Consider the following 21,476-nt stretch of genomic DNA (forward strand, 5'->3'; position numbering starts at 1 on the left):
GACAAAGAGAGAGGGAGGCACAGAATCCGAAGCAGGCTCCAGGCTCTGAGCTGTCAGCACAGAGCCTGATGCGGGGCTCGAACTCGCGGACCGTGAGATCATGGCCTGAGCCGAAGTCAGACGCTTAACCGGCTGAACCACGCAGGCGCCCTTTTACCGTAGCTTTTTAATAGCAGTGCAAGAGTGTGGAAAATGGAGGAAAGCCGTCTCACTTTCACAAACCCACGCCTGCCACGTGTACTTCCTGTCGGCGTGCGCTGAAAGCTGTAGTGTTGACATTGCGTAATGGTCGTGTGGGCTCCATTCTGCATTCCCAGGTGAATCTTTCTGCACCCACAGGCTAGAGGGATGTTCTCTACCCAGCTCCCACCTTGGGAGATGTTCTCAAGTGGGTAGGTGACTGAGTGCGTGCATACAGTACACCTGGAAGCACTTTGAGGCCCGAAGAGCCCAGGACGGACACATCTGTGTGACAGAGGCTCTGATGACCCCCTCCCTGTGGTCCCGGCCACCCTGAGGGGGGACGTCGTGGCCTATGTCAGGACTGCATTTGAGAAACCATTTCAAAATGGGTCTCGTGGCGAGTGACTTAATTAGTTTGCCGGGGGTTTGTGGGGGTTTGTTGGGGCCTCAACAGCAAGCTGCCTCCAAGCTTTCGCTTAATTAATACTTGGTGATGAGCTCCAAGGTGGGACCCTGTTTGACGGGGGTCCATTCTCTGCCACTCTGTTCCTTACTCTTATTTTTTTTATGTTTATTTATTTATTTATTTTGAGAGAGTGAGACAGACAGAGAGAGGGTGAGCAGGGGAGGAGCAGAGAGAGAGAGAGAGAGGGAGAGAGAGAATCCCAAGCAGGCTCCACATTGTCAGTACAGAGCCTGACACAGGGCTCGAACTCACGAACCGTGAGATCATGAGCTGAGCCGACTGAGCCACCCCGGGCGCCCCCCCCCGTTCCTTACTCTCAAAAGCCACAGAGCGGCCGGCTTCCGGCTGATGCTGAGGAGCCCCTTGCTGAAGCCCCGGGGTTGCTGATGAACGTGGCGTTCTTTTTGCTCTGATAAATCATTTAAAACACCATTTCTGCAGCCTTAGCTTGTCATCAACGCTGTGCATGTGACGAGTGAACGATGAGGGTCTCTGTGCCCCTTTTCCTCTGCCCTCTTCTTCCTGGGAGGGGGTCGAGACAGCGGCACACGTGTCCAGACTCCATCAGGGAGGGACGACGGGGCCAGCAGACCTTCCCAGGGGCGCGGGGCAGGAGGGGTCCTGAGGAGGCCCCTGGTGGGGTCCTTCCTGTGTCCGACCCTGCATGGTGAAGGGGCCAGAGCCCCGATGTCTGGCCTGCAGAAACTTAAGATTCGTAGGTGTGTCTGGGAGCCAGACACACCCCAGTATGGCTTCATTTGGCTTTGACGTTTCTGTAGTCTTGACACAACGCCTGTGTGTCTGAAAGAGCATTTGTATGGGAGGCGGGCGGGTGCAAAGGGACCGGGTGCCCATCCTCTCTCCTCGGGGAGCGTGCCCGCTGCGGCCATCAGGTGTCCCCTGCTCGGAGCCAGGGTGCCCCCCCCCCCCATGCCCTCCTGTGGCTTACCCAAGTGCAGATCACGTGTTTGAGATTCAAGGGAACCCCAGCCGTAAATTCCCTCTTTGGCAGCTGGTTAAGCAGCATGGCGAATGTTGGCAGATCTCAAGCTGCTTTGGCACACGAGTGACGCGTGTGTGTCTCCCGCCCGTACACGCGCCGTGTCTGCACCTTCTGCACAGAGATGATGCGGGAAAACGACCTCCCAGGGAGTTTCTTCCCTCGAAAGCAGGAGGAGGTGGTGGGAGACGGTGGAGCTGTTTGGAACGGGCTTTGCAAGCTGTGCGCTTCGAGAGTCGGGCAGGCGGCTGGGGCCCTTGAGCTCCTTCCTGTCTTCGCCGCGGGTGAACACCACGGCTGGGACCAGTCCTGCCCGCGGTCTGCTGCAGGAACTGATCAGAAAGCCCTTTCATTTTCTTTTGTGTCTCCTGTCCACCTGTGGACAGATTTTCTGGTCTTTGGTGCCGACGGGGGCTTCCGGGTGGCCGCGTACAGACGTAGACCTGTGGAACGTGGCCTGGCTACCTGTCCCCCGTGTGCAGCCTCCGCTGGCTCGGCCGCCGACCCCGGCCACAGCTACCGAGCAGGCTTGCAGTGCATGTGGTTGTCGTCCCGGGGCATTCGCGCTTGTGCTGACACTTTGGGGGACAGCGGGACGAGGCCACCCCAAAGAGAACTTCATAGAGATTCGACACGTGTTGTACCGTACAAGGTTTTCTTACTCCTCCCTGCGTGCATGCTGGAGTAAATCAAAGGGTAGAGAGGGGGTCTGAGTGATGTGTGCACCCAGCACCCATGAGGAGCCCCTGGGGCCAGCACTGTGCATGGACCGGCCAGCACACAGGCACACGGTAGTGGGCACACGCGGGGCCACCGGCCCGGCTGCACATTTGGGATCTGCTGCCAGTCAGCCGCCTGCGGCCCTGGAGACCGGAAGGGGCGACCGGCCGTCTCTGGCTGCCGTCCTGACCTGCCTGGGTCGGGGTCTCGGGCTGGGGCTGGGCGCGCAGAGCCGAGGGTCCCGTGCTGAGCTGGGGCTCGCCTTCGAAAAGCAGGAGCCACAGACTTGTGATTGTCACAGTTGGGGGAGGGACACGGGTGCAGGCTCCACTCTGTCCAGATACTTTACACGAGTGACATTTGCCACATGTGCTTGTCTTAGGAGTGGAGTGATGTGCGGGGGTGGGGGTGGATGGGATTCCTTGTTCCTTAATGGCATTTGTGGTCACAGACATGCTTATTGTACATCCCCCGCTAAACCTTCATGATATGAGAACCCACGCCTGCTTGGTGATGGGCGCTCTGACCCCTCTGACAGGCAGGGGGCCCGTCCAGGGTCTTTGCGTGGGGTGGGAGGTGAGGGCAGAGGGACCCTGTTAGAAGTGTGAGGTGCTTACAGAGCCTCTCCTCCCCCAGGGTGGGGGGGACTGTAACAGCCCTGTGGCCTGGCCCCGCGTGGCTCTGGGCTGGAGGACAGACGGAGAGGCTGCCTGCAGTGTGGGGTGTCCAGGGATCCCGACGGGGCTGCGTGCCCAGGCTGTGCTCCCCAGGGTCACACCTGGATGCTGCGGCCCCCCTCGCTGTGAGCAGTGGGGGCTGGGGCCCCTCCCAGAACCCTAGGAAACCTCCGGCTTGGGGTTAGGCCCCCGCTGCAGGGGCCCTAAGCCGCCGTCGCTTTGCAGGTACGTTCAGTTCCTCAGTGGGCTCCTGTCGGGGACGGTGAAAATGAACACATCGCCACTGTTCCTGCATTTTGTCATCCTGCACGGCACTCCCAACTTTGACACGGGCGGAGGTGAGTGTCCGCTCCCAGCGGGGTCTCGAGGTCTGCTGGCCCGTCCCAGACCCTGCACTTGACAGGCCCCCCTTTCTCCCACGGAGAGGCTCACATGGGATCCGGGCCCCGGGCGTCCTGGTCACCGGCCAGAGAAAGCCAGTGAGGGGGGGGCTCCTCTCCCCAGGGACCCCGGTGACCTTATACCAGCGCTGCTTCTGAAGCTCGGGCATAGCCCGGGGCCACCTTGTCTCTCTTTTGCTGTTGGCCACACTCCTGTGTCTATAGATGATTCCGCCTCTCTTCCAGCGTGCCGGCCCTTTCTGAAGCTCTACCAGGCCATGCAGCCCGTGTACACATCGGGGATATAGTAAGTGTGCCGCCTTCACAGGAGATGGGCCTTGCCGAGCCGCCTGTCCTGCGGGAAGGGGTGGGGGCGTCCAGCCGGGAGTGCCTGGCCACCAGTCAAGGCAGGTGCACGGTTGGCTCCAGAGAGCGGTGTGGACGCGGGGCCTGGAGGGTGGGCAGGCCCCAAACTGGATGGAAGTAGCCATACCAGAGTCCCGTGCTTTTCTCTCCCCCATGCGTTTTATTTTTTAAATTAAATTTAATTTAATTTTCTTACTGCTTATTTTTGAGAGGGAGAGAGTGCAAGTGGGGGAGGGGCAGAGAGGGAGGGAGAGACAGAGCGAGAGCAGGGGAGGGACAGAGAAGGAGACACAGAACCCGAAGCCGGCTCCAGGCTCTGAGCTGTCCGCACCGAGCTGGACACGGGGCTCGAACCCACAAACTGTGAGATCATGACCTGAGCTGAAGTCTGACGCTTAACCAGCTGAGACCCCCCTCCACCAGGCGCCCCTAGATGTTTTATGAGCGTTAGTATAAAGGGCGTCAGGTAAGATGTGGCCTCATGGTGCTGCCACCGCTCAGAACGAGCTGCCGTCCTGTGTCTGGACTGACCGTGGACCCACACATGGGTGGCAGCTTGGCCGTGATGCACTCGACTTGGATCCCGGAGCCTGGCGGGATGTTTCGCGTCATCTCTGAGTTTGCGTTACAAAGTCGCTTTTCTCACACAGCGTTTCTGTTAAGTCCTGAGGTTGCATTAAGCTCTACCTTGTTTATCCCCAAGCAACATCGGCCCAGGAAACCAAGGCAGGGTCCACATCGCCATCGAGCCGGCCCAGCTGCTGAAGGGGGACATCATGGTGAGTGCACGCGGTGTGTCCCCCTCCTGGTCAGCGCCTCGAGGAGTGAAGGGTGGCCTTTACTTTGGGGCAGCTGGCTTGTTGTCTGAGTGAAGCTGTTTTACTTGGTTTAAAATTGTTCTAATGTTTATTTACTTTTGAGAGAGACAGAGCGTGCGTGGGTAGGGGCAGAGAGAGAGAGGGAGACATGGAATCTGAAGCAGGCTCCAGGCTCTGAGCTGTCAGCACCGAGCCCGATGCGGGGCTCAATCTCACAAACCATGAGATCGTGACTTGAGCTGAAGTTGGATCCTTAACCGACTGAGCCCCCCAGCCTTCCCAACCTTTCTTTTTCTCCCACCCAAAAAGTAGCTGCTATCAATCCAATGTTTCTTCTTTTTGTAAAATTGCATTTCCAAGTAATGAGAAAGACAGAGTATGAGCAGGGGAGGGGCAGAGAGAGAGGGAGACACAGCATCCGAAGCAGGCTCCAGGCTCTGAGCTGTCAGCGTGGAGCCCGATGCGGGGCTCGAACCCATGAACCACAAGATCATGACCTGAGCTGAAATCAGGAGTTGGACAATTAACTGACTGAGCCGCCCAGGCACCCCTAGAGCTATTTTAGTAGAAGGGACAGAGCGAATGGTGAGAACCGCTTAGCAGTATGTTCTCCGAAATGCGAGTCCCGGCTCAGCCACTGCCCTTCCACGGGTCCTGGTCCTGGCTGTGATGTGCGATCTCAGGTGTCCTCAGAGGCCCCCGTGTGCAGTCCAGCTAGCGAATCACAGCTTGGCTGATGTCCTAACCAGCGGTTCCTCTGGATGAGTTTGATTCCTGTATGTACTGGTTCTGGGATGAGATTAGCTGCTACATTTTTGCCTTTTCTCTGTCTTGAATGTAGAAAGAATCTTCCGTCTAATGAATTTTAGAGAAATTTCCCTTGAAACCTTGAGGCAGTATGGCTTCCCACGCACACTGAATTGATTTGCTTGAGTGTCTCCAGGGCCTGGGAGCACCTGTGACCAGATTGGAAATGGCTCATTCCAAGTTTTTGAGGATTCTTATCAATTTCCCTTAAACCTTTGGATTTTTTTTTCAGTTTTTATTTATTTTAGAGAGAGAGAGAGCGAGCAAGCATGCATACGGTGTGCAAGCGGGGGAGAGACAGGGAGAGAGAGAAGAGAGAGAATTTTAAGCAGGCTCCATTCAGCACAGAGCCTGATGTGGGTTTCAATCCCATGACCCAGGATCATGACCTAAGCCGAAATCAGGAGTCACATGCTCAAGTGACTAAGCCACCCAGGCGCCCCTAAAAGGTCTTAAAACCCTTTCTCAGTGGTTGACCCATCCTGAATTCTCATGCAAGTCAGGTCAGGGGGGTCACAAACGTAGGTGCCCTGGGCACCGATGTTACACTGCTGTGTCCCTGCGAGAGTTCTCCTCAGGTGCACATCACAGCTTGTCCCCTGTCCCTGGGGACCTCGCTGTGAAAGAGGCTGGTGTCCTCATTCCATAGGCCACAGAACTGAGGTGTCGGGTGGGCCACTGTGTTGCACCGTCCCCGGGGAGGAAAGGCTTCTCTTCTAGAGTGTTCTGAGAGCAACTCCCAGCCTTTTCCCTCTGGTGGGGAGACCAAGGGGGAGAGGGGAGGGTGTGTCTTCCAGGACCTCCTCGATTGTTGGCCATCAGGCAGAGCAGTGAGGAAGCACCTGCTATGTTCTGGACCCCACCCCCTCCCAGGGCTGCACATGGCTGTGGCTTCTGTCTGCCCGCTCCGTGCACCGGTCTGGTGTTCCAGCTTTAAAAAAGAGGCCGGGGATGAGGAGGCCAGGAGAGGCTAGCGGGGACACTGTTAAGGACGTGCACCCAGATCCCTAAGTCACTACTCCTGGGCAAGGCAGAGGCCTCTGGAGGCCTTGTCCCTGGGATGGGTGCTCCCTGTGGTCAGCAGCTAAGTCCCCTTGTGGGGACCTGAGGGAGGTGGCCGAAGCCCTGAGGTGTGGAAGATGACTGTCAAACGCGGGGGGCCTCCCTCCCACCTGATTGTGGGCTGGTGGCTGCGGGGTCTTTGTGAGGCGGTGGTGGAGGCCTGGCCGGCGGCCTGGGTCCCTCATCCCCGCCTCCTCCCTCCTTTCCTTCTCTTCTCCTCCCCCCTTCCACACCCTTCCCCGTCCCCTCCCTCCTTCCTTCCTTCCTTACCAGGAATTTATTTACGCAACTGTCCTGTTTTGAATGTTTTGAGCTTTCTGGGTCTCTGTGTGGCACAGGAAGGAAGGGAGTGACAGGGTGACATCTTCGTCCCGGAGGAGGCTGGTGGGGCCGTGGACCTTCTGTGGGAGACGGATCCCAGGACGGGCCACGGTGGGTGAGGCGGGCGGGCGGGTGGGCGGGCGGAAGGGTGGTCTGACTCGGGTGCAGGCATGTGGCAAGGGCACGGGGTCCCCAGGCCTCGAGGCGCCAGAGGCTTGCTGGGTGTGTCCCGATGTCTGGGTGACAGTCAGTTGCTGCCAGATTGTGTGGGCTTGGAGGCTTGCAGTTTTCTTGCGGGAAAGCTGGCGTTCCCGAAGCTCTTCTCAGCCACCTGAGAACATGCCGCTCACCCTGGAGGGTCACCCTTGTCAGCGCAAGTGTGAGCAGCAGGGAGGACAGAGGGGTCAGGACCCTGCCTTGGTGGGAAGCGGGGCCGCACTGAACGGCCGCACGTGGGTACTGGCCGCGTCCCCAGGACTGGCTTTGGGCCCCGTGTCTGGGCTCCCACCAGCGCTTCGGCCTGCAGGGTCCGGGTGGCCTCGGAGGCCCGCCTCCATGAGCTCGAAGGCCCCTTCTGCTAAGTGAGGACCTCCACGGGGTGAGGGGGTCAGGTGAGTTAGGATGGCTGGCTCCACGGCCTTCACCCCAGAAACCCCGCAGGCCCCGGCCACGTGCCTGTGTCTGTCCCACCCCTGGAGGCCCAAGGTAACCTCAGGAGCGGGTCAGCTGGAATGCAGCTGAGAGGTAGCGTGAGAGGCTGTGGGAGGGGTCCGGTCTGGCACTTGGGGTCCGGGAGGCAGGTCGGGAGGGGAGCCGGCGGGGGCGGGAGGCCCGGCCGATGCGCGGGTGCCTAGAGCTGGCGGGTCACACGGCGAGCTTGCCCACGTGACGTCCCTCCAGCTGGAAGCCATCCTGTGTGTTGGGCACGCTTCTACCTGTGCTGCATTCACATGGAGGGTGCCTCTGGGTGCCTACGGCTGCGTGACAGGTGCCTGTCACCGCGTGCACTGGCCCACGTGGTTCTCAGGTGTACTCGTGATCTGATCCAGTGGCTGCAAGGGGCTCGCTGCGGCGTCTGGCTCTTCCTTGGGCCTCCTTTGCTATGGCGGGAAGTCCAAAAAAGCGATCAGGGGGCACTTCTGTGGCTATTTCGTTCCCAGCTCGCACTTGTGAGCTGCTGGGGCAGAGCAGAGGTGTTCAGAGGCACAGATGTGGGCGCGGGGGCCCCCGGGTCCCTGGGTGGATGAGGCCAGACTGGGCTGGCAGCTGGGCCGTCAGGAGGGGGCTGTGCGGCCGATGCTCACGGTCCTTGGGGATCTGTGAAGCGAGACCTACCACGGTGTCACGAAGCGGGGGAGCACAGACAGGTGTGGGTCGAGTGGCGGGTCCACGAGAAGACGCGTGGCAGCAAGAACCCTGTGCTGGGGACTCGAGGGGGCCGGATGTGGGTGGGGAGTGGGGCCAACCCCAGGAGCACAGGGGAAGGGGCCTGTCTGGGCCCCCATTTGTCCCACCCCACTTCACCTCGAGGCCTGGAGCTCCCGCCGAGAAGGGGGCCTCGGGGAGGGGACAGGGCTGTGCTGGGGTCTCCTGCCTGCCCGGCCTTCTGGATCTCTCTGGGTCCCCTCCCACCCAGCCCCCTGGCCTCTGGCCAAGACCTGGAGACCCTCCCCGTCTAGTTGTCTCTGCAAGTTCCTCGGTCCCGGCCAGAGGTTTCTCTTCCCTCGGCTCCTGGCCTGAAGCCCCTTCTGCTCCTGACCATCCATCAAACTCCCCCCCTACCCCCGTCTTGATCGCACCTTGTCTTCCCCGCCTCTCCCTGCAGGTCCACGCTGCCCCTCGCTCCCTTCTGCAACGTGCTGGGCCCCCAGGTCCACCCCCCCCCGCCCGTGTCCACCAGCCTCCAGCGCCCATCGTGCTGGTTTCTGGGAGCCTGCCCACTTGTCCCCTGGATGCCGAGTGTGAACTTGCCCCGCATCTCACCCAGTCCTGAGCTGCCCGTGCACCTCCTGAGCCCACAGCCGCTGTGCGTCCCCAGAGCCGTGCTCCACGTCCTGTGACCCTGTCCACATGCGGCGTTGCTCTGCCACAGCTGAGCACCCTCCTGCGGGGAGGGCGGGGGGCTCCGAGGGGTTTCCTGCCCCCTCGATCATTTGTCCCCTGAGAGGCTTCATTCTGCTGGTGACCAGACGCCCCTTTCCTCGGGTCTTATCCATCAGAGGTGGGGTGTCTGAGCTGCCCCCTTTAGGCCGTGATCTGTGATCTGTCACCCGAGACGCCTCTGTATCCCATGCTGGATGGTGCGGGGCCCGGTGCTAGTCCTGTCTGTGCACAGCTGGTCATCGTGCTTGTCGAGAGTAATGGCTCAGCTTTGCTATGAGCCAGTGAGTGTGGCCGCTGGGCCCACGCCTGAGGCTAGAGGCCAGAGCACGCTGGCCAGCCAGGTCTCCACCACAGGCCACCTCATGAGCCTGTGCCTGGGGCTGCCAGCCTTCAGGAGAGGGGACGGCGACTGGATGGGTCCTGGCAGCCCCAGGGGCACTCGCACCGAGGCAGAAGGGAGTGTGCGGATCGGGCGCTCTGGGGCTCTCCCGGGGTGAGTGTTTGGTATCCTGTTGGCCCCTGTCTATGAGCTTGTGTTCCCATGAGAAGAGCCTGCGAAGGTGTCCCAGCTGCTTTCCCGGGAGATGCTTGTGCCCTGATGCGGCCTCTCCCCTACCTCTGTGTGTTCCTGCCGCAGGGTAATTTTAGGACTCCACTGTCAGTACCGTTACTTGATTGATGTTTCCTGTGTTTACAATTCAGTTCTGTGCCCTCTGCACTTGCTCTCTGCAGCGTTACCAGATACAAGGAGGGTGCGGGGGCTCCAGCTGGGAAGGGGTATTTTTCCATCACACGGAGTGACTTTTCTCTGTGCCGTTCACGGAAGTGAGTCCTGAGACGTTCAGTTCAGGAATCTGTCTCCCAGTAACATAGGATCTGAACCTCTTGGGTTAGTTTCCCAGCTGGCCTATTTTTTTTTTTTTTTAAGTGTTTTTTTATTTATTTTTGAGAGAGAGAGAGAGAACAAACGGGAGGGGCTGAGAGAGAGAGACCGAGAATCCCAAGCAAGTATTTAATAAACAAGTGAGTACAGGAAGGAATAATCGACCCAACTCAGAAACACGAGTGTAAGAGAGGGTCTCATTTTGTTTTCTTCTTTTTAAAATGTGTCTATTTATTTTGAGAGAGAGAGAGAGAGAGCGCGCACACAGGTAGGGAAGAGGCAGAGAGAGGGAGAGAGAGAATCCCGAGCAGGCTCTATGTTGTCAGCACAGAGCCAGATGCGGGGCCCAAACTCCCAAACTGTGAGATCATGACCTGAGTCGAAATCAAGACTCAGATACTTAACTGACTGAGCCCTCCTTGGCGCCCCCCAGCTGGCTTTAACAAAGCTCCATAGACCAGGGGCATAAACTGCACACATTTCTTCTCTCTTGGCGCTGGAGGCTGGATGTCTGAGATCCAGGCATGTCTGGGATGGTCCCTCCCGAGGCCTCTCCTGGGTGTATGGATGGCTGATTCCTCCCTGTGTCCCAGTGTGGTCGTCCCTCTGTGCTGTCCTTCTCCTGATCCCCTCTTTTTTTTTTTTTTTAAGTTTCTTTATTTTGAGAGAGAGCGAGAGTGAGCAAGCAGGAGAGAGAGGGAGAGAGAAAGAATCCCAAGCAGCCTCCACACTGTCAGTGCAGAGCCCGATGTGGGGCTTGATCTCACAAACAGTGAGATCATGACCTGAGCCGAAACCAAGAGTTGGTTGCTCAACCAACAGAGCCCCCCAGGTGCCCCAGAACTCCTCTTCTTACAAGACACCAGGCAGTGGACCAGGGCCCGTCCTGGTGACCTTGTTGACCATAATCTCCTCTTGAAGAATCCTGTCTCCAAACACAGGCCTGTTCTGAGGTCCTGGGGGTTAGGCCTCGACATGTGAATTTGTGGGGGGGGCAGACACAACCCAGCCCATGACACCTGTGTTCGTTCGCAGCCCTATCCCAGCGAGATTAGCAGTGAAATCAAGAACCGCTGGTGACGATGGGTCACCTCAGTCGTTCGCGGCAGCGCACGTAGCCCAGAGGACAGGAAAGGCAGTCACAGGCAGACCGCACTTCCAAGAGTTACATCCCCGTTTTGAGTGCAACGAGCAGGCGGATGACTTGTTCAATGGAGGGACACGTGAGGGTCCGGCGGGGGGAGAGCATCCCGGGGGTGTCACGGGAGAGGTGCCGGCTGGCCTGGAGGTCGTCATCTGTGGGTGCACGTTGTGCGGTAGCTTGGAGCCCCAGGCCTTCTGGTTCCACCCGAAATTGACCTCGGGGATCATCGCGGGAGAAAGATGCTACAGAAACTTCCCTGAGGTTGGTGGAGCGTCTCCAGGGCGGTGCGAGCCACCCCTGCTCCTGCCCCTTGCTGTGGGAGCCTGGAGAAGCCCCAGGTCGCCTGCCCGGGGGGATTGAGTTACAGGGCTTCCCTCATGAAGGCATTTTCATTTCCACTCAAGAACTGGGTGACAGCCGTGACTCAGACAGTGTGCTGAGGAGCAGGGAGGGCGCTTACGGGTTCACCACCAACACCTGTAGCGGGTTTGGCTCTCGGTCTGGTGTTCGCTGAGCCCACCTTCCTGCCCTCGAAGGTGGGAAGAGTTCCCAGGGCTGGCTCACTGTCCTCGGTCATCATCTTCCCGAAGGCATCTCGCCCTCTGGGTTTTCCCCTCCTTGATCTGGTAAGTGTGCCTGGATAGATTTGCCCCTTTCCTCACCCGAGACCCGTTAGCCAAGACATCGGGGGCTGCATTTGCGGGAAGTCGGGCCGCATCGGCTCTGATGGGCCGGGAAAGTGCTGGGGAGGGTGCAGCTCGGCCCTGGTCCTGGTGAGGCCAAGGGAGCAGTCTGACCGCCTGAGCACTGCCGGCCCACCCCCTCGCCCTCCCTCTGCACACCTGACCCTCCCATCTCTCAGGTCCACCCCTTCCGAAGGGCAGGGCCTCAGGTCCTCGGGGAGGAGGCCAGAGCTCCGTGAGCACAGCCAGGCCGTTATGTAACCTCGCTTAGGAATTCGCGTGGGTGCGGACACAGTGGGATCCTGGCCGCGGCCCAGGGCCTTGATGGGCTTGTAAACACTTTCCCGTCCGGCGTGCCTGGTCTTGCTGTCTCTGCTTGTGCAAACCCTGTGGCCACTCACGTTGTGTCCTAGTGACTGTGGGGCTCCACGACCTTGCTCCCGTGACCAAACTTCTAAACAGAGGGGACGCCTGCTCCGGGAGCTGCTGCGGACACCCAGCACTGTCCTTTACTCCCTCCCACTGGGGGCACTTCTGTGCGTGTCCTCAGCTCCCTCTGTGGACTTTGCTCCTCCGGCAGGCAGTTCCCACACACTTCCCACTGTGCCTGCCTCTGTGTTTCCTTGTGACTTCTGTGCGCACACCTTCCTCCCTGACTGTGCGGGCCACCTCCCAGACCCAGGCTGGGGCTTGATCCTTACCGCGGTCCTAGCTCCACGGCTGTGCTTTCGTTCATAGGCAGCACCTGCTGACCTTTCCATGGGTGTGGACACGAATTATGGCATTTCGAAATTGCGGTTCGTGTTGGCACTGGATGATGTGGGTGTTCAGACTTACCAGGGTTAGAGATCATGGTTTTCAGTCTTTCAAGTGTGAGGTTGTAGCTTGTCCTCTGAGCCTATCTGGACGGCCATCACCGGGACCACCAGCAAAGTGAGTTGCAGTTGGGGGACTCTTTTCTGGTGGAGTGTCGAGGGTCCTGTTTCTTCTGCTGTTTGTACTAAGCTGGTGGGCGCTGGGATGTTTCGTGGGAGGTGGCTCCAAGTAGGAGCTGCCTCAGACAAGGGCTGGTGGCAGGCAGAGGAGGGGGACACCTGCGGGCTGGCCTCTGACCTGGGCACAGGTGCTCCCGGGGCTGCGTCCTCAAGCTTTGAGCCCTTGGTCCAAGGCGCCGTTCTCTTGTTGATGGAGAGTTTGAATTAAAAACACATCCGTGCAGCCCAAGTGTTAAGCAGGGAGGTCAGCTTACCGGCTCCTTGCCCACCAGATGGATCCATGACATGTGTGATTTGGAATTCTGTCGCGGATGGGACCACCACTGCACACACGGTGTGCGGTGCGGGGGGACCAAGGGCCAAGCGCCGACCGCTCAAGGGCACAGGTGGGTTTTACGCTGGGCGACGGTTTCCGGATCGTCTCGTCAAGACAAGGAAGGCTCCAAGCGCTCAGACCCGTCCCCCGGGGCCCCCTCCCTCTAGAAGCTTGCAGCCTCTGATAGCGTCTGGGCTCGCGTGTTGTATGGATGTGTCGTGAGAGCTGATCATCCTCGGGATGGAAACGGGAGGTCACTGCTTGAACAGCCGCTGTGCCGCCAGAGAAATCCACGCGCCACCTGAGCGCCTTCCTTCCCCCGACCCAAGAGTTCCTGGTGGGTTGTGACATTTGTGTCACACCCGTGTGCCCCCCTGTGGCTTTGGGGACAGGCTGTGGTGGACGGATGTCCTTCCCCCTTTTGTATGGAGTCCAGGCTGCTACGCTTTGAATTGTTTCAGACATGCATATTCTAAAATCTGAAGGCAGGGGATGGACGTATTGTGGAAACTCACCGACCCCAGAGGGACAAAGGGGATGTTACAGGCCTCGGTCACTGTGATCGTTACAAGGTGCTGTCCTTGGTATCTTAGAGGGGGCATTTGGGGCGCTCACGTCAAGTAGCTGCCGATGGTTCGTTCACCCGAGTGTGAGGAGCGGGATTCTCATCTCTCGCCGCCGATGCTGACACCTGTTGGCTTGGGCGGGGGATGGTTACGGGCTCTGTATCTGGTGCCCGTGCCCCGGCAGGGCTCCCGGCGGGTGTAGGCCCCGTCTCTGGGTCGGAGCTGCTCTGTGGTGGTGGCTGCCCAGACCTTGTGCAGGAAGGCTCCTGGGGTTTTCTGTGTCCTCAGGAGGCACCTGGCGTCTGTTCCCAGGGCAGGCGGCCGGGCTGGGGGGGCCGGCGGGTGCCTCCCCATCTGTGGGAAGAGAGGTTCAGCGCGAAGCCTCCAGAGGTGCGCAGGGAGGCCTGGGGTGTCTGCCAGCTGGCTTGTCAGGATTCTGCGGACGGGACACCTTGTGGGAGAGCGGGACCTGGCAGCTGCCCCGTAACGGTGGATAGGTCACTCCTCCTTCCGTTCTGAGACCTTGTCCTGGGAAAACCCAGGAGTCTTCAGACACCAGAGTCACACTTGGCCCTGGGAAGTGACGGGAGCTGGCAGCCTGGGGAGGGCGATCCGCATCCCGGACCCTGCCCCAGGCATGGTGACCTCCGCCTCCCCGCTCCCTGGCACTCGGAGGGGCTGCGATTTGTGACTGAGCCACACGGCGTGTGTGGTGCGGCTGTGCTGAGTCGTGGTGAGTGGCGCAGGGAGCCCCTGGGGTCCCCGGGGAGGGCAGGGCCCGGCCTGGGGGGTGCTGGCTGCAGGATGAGCCCTTTAATGGGCGCAGGGGCTTATCTGCCCAGCGCCTGCTGCGTCCCCTGTTCACTGGGGGTCCCGCACGCAGGCCTCGGCGCCCACGCTTGGCAAGGCCGCTCCTCACTGCGCTGTGACCGTGCGGGCTGGCGGCGGGGCACTGTCACCCTCAGGACATTCTTTAAAGCTCTGGTTCCCCTTGGCATTTATTTTTTTATTTATTTATTTTTAAATATTTTTGTTTTCAACGTTTATTTATTTTTTGGGGGACAGAGAGAGACAGAGCATGAACGGGGGAGGGGCAGAGAGAGAGGGAGACACAGAATCGGAAACAGGCTCCAGGCTCTGAGCCATCAGCCCAGAGCCCGACGCGGGGCTCGAACTCCCGGACCGCGAGATCGTGACCTGGCTGAAGTCGGACGCTTAACCGACTGCGCCACCCAGGCGCCCCTCCCCTCGGCATTTAGAAAGATTTAAGAACTGGCCTGGAGTGAGCCTGGACCCCCCCCCCCCCCCCGCTTCTCCCTGGGTCACCCCTACTTGTCAGGTGCGGCTCCCGTCCTCCTGGAGAGATGGGGATACCAGGGGACCTGCTGCATCCTGGGGGGGCCTCCTGGGGGGTCTCCTCTGTGGTCCGGGTGGGTGGGCACCTCTGCTGAGACCACAGTCCCTGGGGTGCGTGCAGGTGAGGGCTCGCAGGAGGGGAGGAGCACATGGCGTGTTCTGGAAGGAAGTCCAGCCATCATCGGCCTTCGGTTGGGCGCCGCTGAGGAGTCTGTGACCCCAGGTGGCTGCAGGAGGAGACCCTGTGGATGAAGGTCCATTGTTGGTTGAAAGCAGATTGCCGAGTTCCCATTTCTCAGGAATTCGTGGTGGTTGGTGCAGACGCTCTGGGCCGGTCCAGACAGAGGCCAGGATGGAGGCCAGGATGGAGGCCAGGTCCGAGTCGGGCTGTGTATGCACCAGGCAGCCCCGGGCATGTTTGTCAACACGAAACACTCCCCTTCGGTCTGTTCACACTTCGTGTATTTATCAGACTGTTTCCTTGTAGACACGCAGAGCGAAACAACGGCCTGGCTCTGCCCAGGGGGGCACGCTTCCTGGCCAGTGGGCCCAGGCTCCTGGGGCTTTACTTTCCCTTTGTGGGGTAGTTTGCCTGGGCAGCTGCACGGCAGAGCCTTCAGCTGGGGCATTCTCCTGCATTGCCTGTCTGGACCTGGCCCACGTGGCTGCTTCTCGTTGGCCTTTGTGATGTACTGGATATTTAACACCCATCTTTGCCCTAGAAAAATCTTTTTTGTGAGCGTGGCTGCCTCTGAGAGCCCCAGCCTCCCCCCGACCCTGCCGGGCATGCACAGGAGAGGGACCGGCCACCCACACTCCAGCCTGCTTCTGGCCTTGGGCTGCTGAGCACCCTGGGAAGGAGCCCCTGCCCTGCTTGTGGGGGGGAGGGTCCTCGCCTGCAGACATCACCCCGCTGTGGCCTGGGAGACCTCCTTGTGGCCCTGGCGCTCTCTCATTCCCTTGGGTGGGGGAGGGGGGGCTTCCACATAAAGGTGTCCCCAGGGACCCAGGGTACCCGCAGCCCTGAGTTCACATCACTGCCGTGGTGATTCTGGAGACTGCTCTCAAGTGAGCGTCCAGGATATGGGACAGCCTTGCTCGTGTTATTTAAATGCCAGGCCCTCTCTCATCTACCCCTTCCCCTCCTCCCCTCCCTCTGCCTCTCCCTTTCTCTCTCTCTCTCTCTCCTGTGCTCTCCTCTCCAAATCCTAGTGCACACATAGGCATTTAGCACATGAAGCGTGGATGGTGAGGCCCAGCTGCCTGTGACACCTAGAGAATGTGGATGAAAGTGACGTCTTCCCCACAGGGAGTTACTAGACCCTGGGGAAGTTCATCCTGATGTGATCTCTGCAACCAGAGTATCCGCATTGGCCTGACGGCCACGGGCCATGGCTGTGGTCGTCAGAACTTAGGTCCCTTGGAAGTGGTGACATTTGCAGCTGGTCCACAGGGCTTGGTGGGGGGAGGCCTACCCCGTGACCCCCTGCTGCTCAAGAATTGGCCTGTGTGTCCCCTCTTCACACCAGATCAAGTGCTACCACAAGAAGTACCGTTCGGCCACCCGCGACGTCATCTTCCGCCTGCAGTTTCACACCGGGGCCGTCCAGGGCTGCGGGCTGGTATTCGGGAAGGAGGATTTGGACACCGCCAGCCAAGGTGAGGCCCGCGGGCCGCTGGGACGCAGGTCACAGTGGGCAGTGGGTCTCTGTTTGCTCCTCTCCCTGTTCTCCCCACGCCCCATGCGCTGAACCCACTTGCCACTAACTGCCGGTCTCACAGAAGACCAAGCTCTGGTCCAGAGAATGTTCTGGAAACATGAAGAACTCCTCAGCCATGGGGCCTGCCCTGGTGGGTGTGGGCGCCATCCTGGCTGGAGTTTGTATGGGCTTTTTTGCCCCTTCATCTCTAAGCTTGTCCAAACACGATTTGTTTTTCAGATGACCGTTTTCCTGATAATGGCAAGATTGAGTTAGTTTTCTCTGCCACTCCTGAGAAGATTCAAGGTAGGTGGGGTGCAGAATGCATGCGGAGGCGGGGTGCTCGCCAGCTTGGGTGGAGGGTCTGGTCCCATGGGGTCTCGGCACACTCTCCCACCTTTGTGCGTATTGGGACATTGTCATCACAATTTTTTTTTAAGTTTATTTATTTTGAGAGAGAACGTGAGTGAGGGAGGGGGAGAGAGAGAAGGAGAGAGAGAGAGAGAGGGAGGGAGGGAGAATCCCAAGCAGGCTCCATGCTGTCAGCGTGGAGCCAGAAGCGGGGCTCGATCTCATGAGCTGTGAGATCATGACTTGAGCTGAGATCAAGAGTCAGATGCTTAACCGACTGAGCCACCGGGCGTCCCCCAAGTTTCAAATAATAGGATAGTTTTCAGTGTGGTGAGGGGTGACTTACAGACAGCAGGGCCCAGTTGGATCAGTAAGACCCCAGACATGGGGAATCTTTTGCCTGAGGAAGAGCCCGGACCCTTGGTCCCTCAGCTTTTTGTCCCTCTTTTCTGGGAGATCGTGCTGATTGTTTACTTTTCTCCCAACAAACAGTTGAATGTGTTTAAAGATGATTAGAAGTACAGTTGAGTACAAATATTTATTTGCAAACAAATAGATTCTCCTTTTTTTCTAAAAATAGAGGAATCTGCCCCTTTATCATCAAGGGGAGTGGTTCTTTTCTTTAGCGAGATTCATACTCAAAAACAATTTATTTTTTACTGATTTATTATTTAAAATGTTTATTTAATATTGAGAGAGTGTGTGCTCTAGTTGGGAGAGGCAGAGAGAGGTAGAGACAGAATCCCAAGCAGGCTCCACACTATCAGCACAGAGCCTGATGTGGGGCTTGACCCCACAAACTGTGAGATCGTTACCTGAACCGAAGTTGGACGCTTAACTGCCTGAGCCCCCCAGGCTCCCCGAGAACGTTTTAATTCAGGCTTGAATTGCTAGAGAAGATAGTCCCCTTCCTTCTGAGATCAGTGCCCTAATTCAGTTGCTAGTTAAGTGCGAGGTGTGTGAGGTCACAACTATTGGCTTCCCCAGAATGTGGGCAGAGTGGCGCAGGGGTCTGGGAGCCTGGAGCCTGGGCATAAACGTGCCTCTCTGCCCTCTGCCTCAGGGCTGACTGCTTGGTGCCTCTCCGTCCCGGTCCGGGAAGTGATCTGGGTGGTCTTGGTGTGCACAGTTAGTACTCAGAGCCCACAGTGGACTGAGTGCATAGCGGACGGAGAGCCAGAGCACTCTCACCTGCGGTCAGCGCCAGGCTCCTGGGAGCAGGAACGCAGGTCTTGGCGCTGGCTTTCGGCACTCAGGCCCGGCATGCCTCCGTCTGGTCCTCCAGGCTGGCGCACGGCGGCGTGCCTGGGCTGTGGCTGACACTTCCTCCCCATGCAGGCTGTGAACACTTGTGCAATGACCACGGAGTGATCGTGGACTTCAACACAGCAGACCCCCTGATCCGCTGGGACTCGTACGAGAGCCTGAGTGCCGGCGGAGAAGGTACGTCCAGCAGCCGTCGTGAGGGCCCAGGGGAGGGGCAGCGAGGGCAGCCTGCTGGCGGTTAGATCAGAAATGTCTCTGCGGTGTGCTCGGATGCCAGAAACCCTGCCCTCTTTCGGGGTCCAGAGCCCCCGGGGCTGTGAGTTCAGGAGAGTATGTGAGAAGCAGAGAGGTCTCCTTGGGGCGCTGGCTGCGAGCTGCTGGGAAGGTGTCAGTGTCTCTGCACTGGGCTGGCTGACTTGGACGTTGCCGGTGGGGGGGGCACTCCCTGGGATGGGCAGGGAACCCCCCCCCCCCCACCACCGTGTGTCAGGTGACAGGAATGAGGCCCAGAGAGCCAGCTCAGTGTCTCCTCCTCTCCCCGTTGTGCTTCTCCACCTTGGTGTCTGTTTGGTTTCTTACTTGACGAGGTTCTTGCTGGGCCGGGCATGCGAGCTCCTGGAGCAGACCCAGCCTGTCCTACGGTGCTCTCACACATGCAGGCGGTGGCCGGAACTCAGCGACAGGCTTCTCTGCCACAGCGGGTGGGTGGTGGTGGGAGGCCGTGGGGGGCGTCCTGTTCGAAGGCCTGGTCCTGGGAGCGGTAGGAGGGCATTGCCCGTGTTGGAGGACTGCCACCCTGTCATTTCGGGGTCATGCTCCGTAAAATCTCCGTGACACTGAATTAGTGATCGCCAGCCTTTGCTCCCAGGGGCGTTTCGGGTTCTCGCGAGCCTCATGTCACTGTGTTTTCTTAAGCCCATCAGTGCTTTACTCCATCATACGTGCGGTTCTGCGTAAAGGCCTTGTTTAGTCTGTGCTGTTGATTCAGTGAACCCCCCACGCAGAAACAAAGTGTCTCTAACACACGGGTTTTCCCTGGAAGGCACGTCTCAGCTTCTCCTGCTCAGGACACTGGGCAGCCCTTCAGGGGGGAGTCATCATAAACATTAAAAGTACCAGCAAAGAGCACAGACATGCAAAAACTGTGTCCTCAAGCAGGACTGGAGGGTGCATGTTGATGGCATGAGAGCTGGGAACATGCACGTGGGACGACTGCAAATCGTGGCCGCTCTGTGCGCCTCCATGGATGGCCACGAAAATGCCACGTGTTGATCTGGGGTTAGAAGTAAAAATTCTTGGTGAGTAGGTGAACTTGCAGATATGGAGTCAGGGTCATGGTGGTGGAATCTACTTGCTGGCCTTGATTTTTGCAGTTCCTCCCACGCCTTTCGTGTGTCCTGCGGGACTGTCCCTCCCTCCAGGGGGGAGTGGGAGCGGCAGCTCTGCCCTGGCCGCCCACGTGTTCCTCCCTCGTCTCCACGGGAGCTGTGTGACTTCGAACAAGTCACTTGACCTCTCAGTGCCCTTTTCTGCTCCCCACGGGCAGTAATTGCACAGGCAGAGCTGCTGAGTGGACGTGGTCCCTGTGACCACCACGCACGTCCCACAGCTGGCAGGGTCCCCTGACGCTGTCGTCACTTGCCCTGGAGCTCAGGGCTTGATGAGAACCCTAACACGGGGTCGGTGGAGACTGGGGAGCCCGAGACGCCTGTGGGACGGCAGGAGTCTCCCGTCTCGCCTCGCACCGGTGGATGGCACCACGGCACAGCAGAACCGAGTGGAGCCGGGGTCTGTGATAAGGGGCTGTGGTGCTGGGACCCCAGTGACTCTGTTGTTCCACATAGAAAATGTTTCTGTTCCCGCCGTGTCACCTTTCTGCCTGTTTTGCTCGAAGATACATGACTACACCATCACTGAGCATCACGGAATGTCACACGGAGGGGATTGCCCTAGCTGGACCTCCTGAGTCTGGAGTGTCACTCCCTAGAGGCCAGTGATGGCAGATCTCAGTGCTGCTGCCCGAGGGCTGCTGTGCTGGGTCACGGTCCCGTCCGCCCTTGCCAACTCTGCTGTGCGGTGCTGGGGTGCCTGCAGCCCTGCGCCCTGTCCGCAGGGAGGGTCTCTGCTCACTCCTGAGCCTCCTTCTCGTCTGAACCTCTGTGTCTCCACCTGGAAAATGGCCTGTTTTCAGGAGATCATTCCACAGGTCTCCTCCACCTCTGCAAGTTCTTTTTTTCTCCTTGTGCACATGGCTCGCCTGCCCTGAGCTCTCGTTCCCTTCGTGCCGGCCAGGTTTCTGCCATGCGAGGAGCTCAGGGAGAAGCGAGCAGGCCTTCTGATGGGGGAGATGTGTGTGTGTGTGTGTGTGCATGAGCGTATGTATGTATGTGTGTATATGTCAGTGTATGTGTGTGTATGTGTGTATACGTATGTGCATATGTGTGTGCATGTGCATAAGCATATATATTTGCATGTGTGTATATATTTGCATGTATACGTGATTATGAGTATACGTATATATACAGAAGTATATATGTGTACGTATATATGTGTGTGTGTGCACGTGCACATACATGCATGTATTTCTGTATATGTATCTGAATAGTCACATCTACACATGTGTGCATATGTGTGTATATCTGTGTGTATCTGAATATATGTATACGTGCGAATACATGTATATGTGTATACGTGTGGTCGTATGTGTGTATATGTGTACATGTATATGCAGATATGTCCACGTGTGTATATATCTGCATATGTACATGATTATGTGAGTGTATATACAAATATAGTGTATATGCGTATGTGTATATGTATTTGTGTGTACATATGTGTATATGTGTGTATACATAGGTATGTGTGTATTTTCTGTATATGTGTATTTGGATATGCATGTGTCTATGTATATGTGCATGTGTGTCTGCACGTGCACATGTACATATGTGTGACATGTGTATATACCTGTGTGTATATATGTGTGTACATATCTGTGTATGCATATGCTTACATATATGTGTGTGTACAAATACACTATATGCGTGTATATGTGTATACTCGTGTGTGTATATGTGTGTATATTTACATACATGTGTATATATATTTGTGTATACAACTTTACTATATATGGATATTTGTGTATGTGTGTATATGAATATACTACATATGCATGGATATGTGTGTATATATGTTTGTATGCATATGTATATGTGTGGGATGTGCATGTATGCTAATATACTCGTATTTGTATATGGTGAGGGTGGGTGTGTATCTGTGCATGCACCTGTCCCCACCCCCCAGCCGTCCCCATAGG

General features: G+C 57.9%; 1 protein-coding gene across 15 annotated transcripts in view; it reads left to right on the plus strand.

Annotated features, from left to right (window-relative positions):
• Nucleotides 1-21,476, plus strand: part of TNS3 (tensin 3) — a 218,932-nt gene that overhangs the window by 113,378 nt on the left and 84,078 nt on the right. For all 15 annotated transcript variants that reach the window (XM_086697137.1, XM_086697139.1, XM_086697134.1 and 12 more), the window contains 6 exons: nt 3,272-3,384; nt 3,673-3,733; nt 4,496-4,571; nt 16,376-16,505; nt 16,787-16,852; nt 18,236-18,340. In XM_086697137.1, coding sequence (XP_086553263.1) covers nt 3,272-3,384; nt 3,673-3,733; nt 4,496-4,571; nt 16,376-16,505; nt 16,787-16,852; nt 18,236-18,340 — 551 coding nt within the window. The remainder of the gene's footprint in view (nt 1-3,271; nt 3,385-3,672; nt 3,734-4,495; nt 4,572-16,375; nt 16,506-16,786; nt 16,853-18,235; nt 18,341-21,476) is intronic.

Source organism: Puma concolor, chromosome A2 (genome assembly GCF_028749965.1).
Source record: "Puma concolor isolate L17-30 chromosome A2, mPumCon1.1.hap2, whole genome shotgun sequence".
In the NCBI taxonomy this organism is placed as follows: Eukaryota; Metazoa; Chordata; class Mammalia; order Carnivora; family Felidae; genus Puma; species Puma concolor.